An 8,312-nucleotide genomic window follows, 5' to 3' on the forward strand; every position below is an offset into this window, starting at 1 on the left:
GTGGTGAAGGCAAATGCGCTGGGGGACTTCCCAGGTTGCTGGCTGCTGAAGATCACCCTTTTGTGACACCCAGCTATGGAGAGATAATTCCGCACTACTGCAGGGCTCCTTTACCTTAGTGCACAAGTTTTGAAGTTCAAAGTTGCTGTTGAGGTGAATAAAGTGTGGCCCTAGTTTTCACCCATCACTTGTGTCTCACCTCTTCATTTCAGACTGGGTGTGCAAGGGTACGGATTGTTTCTATTTGCCATCATCATCAGTTTCTTCTACTTTTTGGAATTCTGCACAAGAAAACACTTGTATATGTGTGAAAAAAAGGAGCTCTCCCTGTTACATACAGCACTGATGTTACCTGTCTGTCATGGGTTTGGAGGGAAAGTTCCATCCTATGGGGAGTGGAAGGCGGGACATCAGGAGGAGGGGCTGTACTGTATATATATGTGAAGCCTGTGTGGTGAAGGGAGACGCTGGGATGTGAAGACGAAGCAGCAGCTGGGAAGAAGAAGCTGGTGTGGGAGTCTGTGTGTCAGACAGGGTACTACTGTGTGTCAGAGTACCAGCCTGATAGGTTCAGGTGTTTGTTGGTTAGCCAGAACTGATAGGTTCAGGGTCTGTGCTTCAAGTTAAGGGTTCTGTGTGAACCAAACTGTATGCATGTATGAATGAGAATAAGCCACGTTACTTTATCTTATTCACCTAATCATTTTATTTTTCCTGTGTGTTGTATTTAAATAAACCTTATTCTTTTATTTGTTAAAAATCCATCCCTGGTCTGTGTGACTTCTTATAGGGAATGGTTGGTGGCAGCTTAGTTAACGTGTGGCAGATCCCAGTAGGTCTGGGTTTGTCACATTGATTGGTGTCCAGCGTGTGGGATACGACTGTTACATACAGCACTGATGTTACCTGTCTGTCATGGGTTTGGAGGGAAAGTTCCATCCTATGGGGAGTGGAAGGCGGGACATCAGGAGGAGGGGCTGTACTGTATATATATGTGAAGCCTGTGTGGTGAAAGGGAGACGCTGGGATGTGAAGAAGCAGCAGCTGGGAAGAAGAAGCTGGTGTGGGAGTCTGTGTGTCAGACAGGGTACTACTGTGTGTCAGAGTACCAACCTGATAGGTTCAGGTGTCTGTTGGTTAGCCAGAACTGATAGGTTCAGGGTCTGTGCTTCAAGTTAAGGGTTCTGTGTGAACCAAACTGTATGCATGTATGAATGAGAATAAGCCACGTTACTTTATCTTATTCACCTGATTATTTTATTTTCCCTGTGTGTTGTATTTAAATAAACCTTATTCTTTTATTTGTTAAAAATCCATCCCTGGTCTGTGTGACTTCTTATAGGGAATGGTTGGTGGCAGCTTAGTTAACGTGTGGCAGATCCCAGTAGGTCTGGGTTTGTCACATTGATTGGTGTCCAGCGTGTGGGATACGACTGGTCCAGTTGTCCAGTGGTCCAGCAAAGCCTTGGCAAGTGTGCCCAGAGCAAGGGGGGTCTAGTCAGGGACAATCTGAGGCGCGTAGGTAATCTTCTAGGTGTACCTCACGGGGAGGTGCTCTAGTGGAAGAACGTGCCAACTGGGGAGACTAGATTAAGGTGCTCTGAGGCAGCCTGGTTTTGGCGGGAAAAAAAGCTGAGGCAAAACTGTATAGTAACAGTGATCTAGCCTGCCTGCTGAGAGGCCCAGCAGAGGGGGAGTAGACTCTGGCTCGCAACTGTTGCAAGTTACAGTAGTGCTGAAGAACAGCAGTAATCTATAGAAAGCTGGTTCTGAGGCAAAAGAGAGAGAAAAAAAAAGTGGTCGTTTTATTTTGAGGCTTGACTTTTTGAAGCAGCCTGTTCTGAGGGGGGATTATGCCCTTGACTCGAAGCCAGATGGCAGAAATGGGTGAAGTGAAAGACCCCCAGGTTGACCAAGGTTCTGAGGATGAATTTGGCTCAGTGCAAGGTGACAGCACAGGAGAGCAGAACCCAGAACTCAGAAAATTGCTCATAGCCCAACAGCATGAACTGAGGATGAGGCAATTTGAAGTGGAGGAAAGGGAAAGGGAAAGGCAAAGACAATTTGAATTAGAGAGAATGGAGAGGGAAGAAAGAATGGAGAGAGAGAAAATTGCTCTGGAAAAAGAAAGGATGGCGTTTGAATTAAGGAAATTGGAAATGATGAACCAGAATAATAATAACAATAGGGATTCTGAGGGAGGCCAATTGTCTAAGGCTGACCTGAAGAAATTCCCTGTGTACCACAAGGGAGATTGTCCTGAGGTGTTCTTTTCCTTAGTGGAAAGAGCGTTTGTGGACTTCTCAGTGAGGGAAACTGAGAAGATGACCATCATGCGATCTTTAATCAGTGGTAGCCTGGCTGAGGTCTATGCCGAGATGCCTGAGGAACTGATGAAAGATTTTGCAGAGTTTAAAAAACTGGTGTTTGCAAGACATGGGAAAAATGCGGAACAGTTGAGACAAAGATTTAGGTCAATCACCAAAAAGCCAGAGCAGACTTTTACCCAAGTGGGGGCCCAATTGGTGAGGCTGCTTGAGAAATGGCTATCTCAGGAGGGGACAGAGACCTACGAGCAGCTTAAAGACTTGATAGCACTGGAACAGTTCTATTCAGTCCTGCATGGGGAATTGAAATTCCAGGTGAGGGAAAGGAAACCAAAATCTGTGGCAGAAGCAGCCGAGATCGCAGATTTTATTTCCCAAATAAGAAAGCCCTTGGGTGAGGGGAAATCTGTAGGTAAACCCAAAGAAACCTACAGCAAGTACTCTCAGGGACCAGGGAAAAACCAGCAAGGGGGAGGGGCCCATGGTGAAGGGAAGCCCTCAGACATGAAACCAAGACCTCAGATTTTGGAGGGAAAACCAAAACAAGATGAGAAAGACTCAAAATATAGCAGAAAATGTTATTTCTGTCAGGGAAAGGGCCATCTAATCTCAGAGTGTGAGAAATTAAAGCAGTTAAAAGGAATTGTGCCTCAGGATTTGAGTGGAACCAAGCCAAAAGCTGTGTTCTGTGTCCAGAAAGAGCAATCTGGAACAGCTACATCTGCTGATCAGGCTGAGGAAAATGGTCCTCTTGTAGAGGTCAGGCGCTGCCTGTTGGTGAGGACAGATTCCCAGTTGTTTGAGACAGCAGGGGTGGACGTAGGAATACTTGACCGTCAGTATCGGGGGCTGCGGGACACTTGTTCCCAGGTGACCCTGTGCCATCCAGATATTATTCCTAGGGAATATATAATCCCGAATGAGAGCATAAAGGTAGCAGGGATTGAGGGGCAGATAATCTCACTGCCAGTCGCAGAGGTACCTGTCAACTTTCAAGGCTGGAGGGGAGTTTGGCGGCTAGCGATTTCATCGACTCTGCCAGCAGCCGTGCTCGTGGGAAATGACCTGGCTGAACATGTGAAACGGGTGCTAGTGATTACACGCTCACAAGCCACCACGGGGACAGTTCAGGGGGGTAATGATGAGCCAGAGACGGAAGCAGAGGGGAGTTCAGAAGCTGTGGTGGAAACCTTAACCACAGACAGCAGATTTGGACAAGAGCAAAAGGCAGACGCCACTCTCCAAAAGTGTTTTGAACAGGTGACTGACGCCCAGCTAACACCTGAAACCCCAGTGAGATTTCTGGAGAAAAAGGGGATTTTATATAGAGAGACCCTGAGGAATATCTCAAAAGGGGGAGATGGGATCAGAAGTCAGCTGGTGGTACCTGAAAAGTATCGCCCCATGATCTTACAAAGGGGGCACTCTGACATGTTTGCTGCACACTTAGGGGTGAACAAAACACAGCAGAGAATCACACAGAATTTTTACTGGCCTGACATAGGGAAGCAGATCAGGGAGTTCTGTAAACAATGTGATGTGTGTCAAAGGCAGGGGAATAGCCGCGATAGGACCAAAGCAAAGTTGTGCCCTTTGCCTGTGATTGACACTCCGTTCAAATGCATAGGGGTGGATATTGTGGGACCTTTGCCCAAGGCCACAAAGAGGGGGAACAGGTTCATTCTCACAATTGTGGACCATGCCACAAGGTACCCTGAAGCCATACCCTTGACTAACATTGAAACTAACACAGTGGCAGATGCGTTGGTGGGGTATATGTCCAGGATGGGATTTGCCTCAGAAATAATCACAGATTTGGGAGCATCGTTCACATCAAAGCTCATGAAACGCTTATGGCAAATCTGTGGAATTAAGCACAAGGAAACCACTGCCTATCATCCTGAAAGTAATGGGTTAACTGAGAAGTTCAATGGGACTCTAATGCGCATGATTAGGGCTTACTTGGCAGAGAATCCAAACAATTGGGACCAGAAGCTGCAATCCCTTTTGTTTGCTTATCGATCAGTGCCACAAGCCAGTACCGGGTTCAGTCCATTTGAACTTTTATTTGGGAGAAGGGTGAAAGGGCCCCTTGATTTGATCAAACAAAATTGGGAGCAGATCACCCAGGATGACCCACAAGACGTTGTGACATACATAGACACCTTGATGAATGACCTAAAGAGAAATCTAGAGCTGGCAGCAGAAAACCTGCAGGCGCAGAAGGTCAGACAGAAAACATGGTATGACCACAAAGCTAGAGAGAGGCACTTTGGCCCAGGGGAGGAAGTGCTTTGGCTTAGGCCCTGCAGGGAGAACAAACTGCAGCTCAAATGGGCAGGACCATATAGGGTCATTTCCAAGATGTCAGACCTGAACTACCTAATAGAGCAGGAGGAGAACCAAGCAAGGAGGGTGGTTCATGTGAATGCCCTAAAACCCTACTACAGAGGGGAACAGAGGGTTCTATTTGCGATAAAAGCAGCTGAGAGTGAGGAAGCTGAATTACCCTTCTGGGAGGGTAGAGGGGAAGTAAAATACAACCCAGAGGAGGTAAAGATCAGTCCTGCACTCACCCAAGACCAGCAGCAAGAACTAAAAATGCTGCTCAGTAAATATCAACAGGTGTTTTCCAACAAGCCGGGGATAGTGAAGGGAGTGATGCATCGGATCCACACAGGGGATGCACCCCCGCAGGCAGTATCCCCATACCGAGTAACGGGACCCTATAGGGACAAGGTGCGGAAGGAGCTGGACGAGATGCTTAGGGAGAACATAATCGTCCCCTCTTCTAGCCCTTGGTCCTCTCCGATAGTCCTTGTGGACAAGCCTGATGGGAGCATTAGGTTTTGTGTCGATTACAGGAAATTAAACTGTGTAACCACTCCTGATGCCTACCCAATGCCCAGGCTAGACAACCTGATTGAAACCATAGGGGGTTGTCGGTTCATCTCATCATTGGACCTGGTAAAGGGATATTGGCAATTAAGAATTGATCCCAGGGATCAAGAAAAGACTGCCTTTTGCAGCCCTTTTGGTCTCTATGAGTTTCGAGTCCTGAGCTTTGGTCTCAGAAATGCACCAGCCACATTCCAAAGGCTGATGGACCAGACCTTGGCAGGGCTCAGTGACTTTACAGTGGCCTACATTGACGACATAGGGATCTTCAGTAATACCTGGGAAGATCACCTGATACACCTGGAATTAGTGCTGCAGAGGTTAAGTGCAGCAGGGCTAACAGTAAAGGCCAGCAAGTGTCAGCTGGGTAGCCCAGAAATAAAATACTTGGGTCACATGGTAGGGGGAGGAGTGATAAAACCCCTGGAGGCCAAAATAGAAGCAGTTCGTGATTGGCCCAGACCCAACACCAAGAAAAAAGTCAAATCATTTCTTGGGTTGGTGGGCTACTACAGAAAGTTCATCCCGAGGTTTAGCGAGATTGCGGCTCCGCTGACCGATCTGACGAGGAAGAAGGCTGATGACCGCATCCCGTGGACCAGCGACTGTGAGGAGGCGTTCCAGAGGTTGAAGCAGGCGCTCATCAACTATCCAGTGCTGCGTGCTCCAGACTTCGACAGGGAGTTCATCATCTACACCGATGCGTCTAACAGCGGGGTAGGAGCAGTTCTGTGCCAGGAGGATGAGAATGGTGACCAGCATCCAGTGTCCTACCTGAGTAGGAAACTCCAAAAAGGTGAGAGACATTTGGCAACCGTGGAGAAGGAGTGTTTGGCCATAGTCTACGCGATCCAGAAGGCCAAGCCTTACATCTGGGGAAGACATTTTGTTCTGTGTACTGACCATTCACCACTGCAATGGTTAAAGACAATGAAAACCCACAATAGCAAACTTATGAGGTGGGCTTTAAACCTACAGGACTATGACTTTGAAGTGAAGGTGGTCAGAGGGTCAGTGAACTGTGTTGCTGACGCCTTGTCAAGAAGACCTGAAGAATGAAGACGGCGAAAGAAACATGGACTATGTGTATATGTTGGTGACAAAAAGTTAAATGTACCTGTTTTTTGAACTTGGTTTGTATGAATAAAGGTAAATTGATGTAATGTATATGGTAAATGTTTAAATGCCTAATTGCTATGGTTAACTTAGAATGTAAGTATAAGTAAGTATGATATGGTATGTATAACTGTTGTTGTGTGTTTTATCCAGGTTGTTTTTTGGGAAAAAGCACCTTAGCTTTCCCCCTACAAAACAACTTATAAAGAGGGGAGGTGTTACATACAGCACTGATGTTACCTGTCTGTCATGGGTTTGGAGGGAAAGTTCCATCCTATGGGGAGTGGAAGGCGGGACATCAGGAGGAGGGGCTGTACTGTATATATATGTGAAGCCTGTGTGGTGAAAGGGAGACGCTGGGATGTGAAGAAGCAGCAGCTGGGAAGAAGAAGCTGGTGTGGGAGTCTGTGTGTCAGACAGGGTACTACTGTGTGTCAGAGTACCAACCTGATAGGTTCAGGTGTCTGTTGGTTAGCCAGAACTGATAGGTTCAGGGTCTGTGCTTCAAGTTAAGGGTTCTGTGTGAACCAAACTGTATGCATGTATGAATGAGAATAAGCCACGTTACTTTATCTTATTCACCTGATTATTTTATTTTCCCTGTGTGTTGTATTTAAATAAACCTTATTCTTTTATTTGTTAAAAATCCATCCCTGGTCTGTGTGACTTCTTATAGGGAATGGTTGGTGGCAGCTTAGTTAACGTGTGGCATATCCCAGTAGGTCTGGGTTTGTCACAACGACTGGTCCAGTTGTCCAGCGGTCCAGCAAAGCCTTGGCAAGTGTGCCCAGAGCAAGGGGGGTCTAGTCAGGGACAATCTGAGGCGCGTAGGTAATCTTCTAGGTGTACCTCACGGGGAGGTGCGCTAGTGGAAGAACGTGCCAACTGGGGAGACTAGATTAGGGTGCTCTGAGGCAGCCTGTTTTGGCAGGAAAAAAGCTGAGGCAAAACTGTGTAGTAGCAGTGATCTAGCCTGCCTGCTGAGAGGCCCAGCAGAGGGGGGTAGACTCTAACTCGCAACTGTTGCAAGTTAGTGCTGAAGAACAGCAGCAATCTATAGGGAAAGCTGGTTCTGAGGCAAAAAGAAAAAAAAAGTGGTCGTTTTATTTTGAGGCTTGACTTTTGAAAGCAGCCTGTTCTGGGGGGGAGTATGCCTTTGACTCGAAGCCAAATGGCAGAAATGGGTGAAGTGAAAGACCCACAGGTGGACCAAGGTTCTGAGGAGGAATTTGGCTCAGTGCAGGATGAGAGCACGGGAGAGCAGAACCCAGAACTCAGAAAAATGCTCCTAGCCCAACAGCATGAACTGAGGGTGAGGGAAATGGAAATCAGAAGAAAAGAAAGAGCTGAAATCAGTCAGGCAGAGGCAGATGCCAAGAAAAGGGGAATGGACATGAGGATCAAACAGATGGAACTGAAACTCCAAATTAGAATGGTACAATTAGAATTGAAGTTCCTAAATAAGTTTATTAACAATTTATCAGTGGAAGAAATGTCAAAGAAAGAAAAGTATGAGGCTCAGGCCAGACAAAGTGAGCAAGATCTTGAAAAATATAATCAGCAAAAAGATATTAAATTAAAAGAAATCAGAGATAAGACTGAAGAAAAAGTGAAAGAGATAAAAGCTAGGGCCGAGGAAGAAATTTTACAGATCAGGGCTGAGTTTGTGGCTAAGCAAAAGGAGCTAGAAAAGAAACCAAAAGAAGGCACACAGGTTAAGGCACAACAAAACCTGAATTATTCTGAAGAAAACATGAGGGAAACATGGGACCCTAAGTACTCTCAGGGACCAGGGAAAAACCAGCAAGGGGGAGGGGCCCATGGTGAAGGGAAGCCCTCAGACATGAAACCAAGACCTCAGATTTTGGAGGGAAAACCAAAACAGGATGAGAAAGACTCAAAATATAGCAGAAAATGTTATTTCTGTCAGGGAAAGGGCCATCTAATCTCAGAGTGTGAGAAATTAAAGCA

At 46.5% G+C, this 8,312-nt stretch overlaps 1 protein-coding gene across 1 annotated transcript; it reads left to right on the forward strand.

Moving 5' to 3' along the window:
- The first annotated feature begins 236 nt into the window (after positions 1 to 236).
- On the forward strand, positions 237 to 7,908 carry LOC144587779 (uncharacterized). Its single transcript, XM_078389027.1, has 2 exons — positions 237 to 553; positions 1,105 to 7,908. Exon 2 carries the CDS (start codon positions 1,854 to 1,856, stop codon positions 6,282 to 6,284), a length of 4,431 nt encoding a protein of 1,476 aa, XP_078245153.1. The 5' UTR covers positions 237 to 553; positions 1,105 to 1,853; the 3' UTR covers positions 6,285 to 7,908.
- Positions 7,909 to 8,312: the final 404 nt, after the last annotated feature.

The sequence above is a fragment of the Pogona vitticeps genome, chromosome 3 (assembly GCF_051106095.1).
Source record: "Pogona vitticeps strain Pit_001003342236 chromosome 3, PviZW2.1, whole genome shotgun sequence".
NCBI classification, from domain to species: domain Eukaryota; kingdom Metazoa; phylum Chordata; class Lepidosauria; order Squamata; family Agamidae; genus Pogona; species Pogona vitticeps.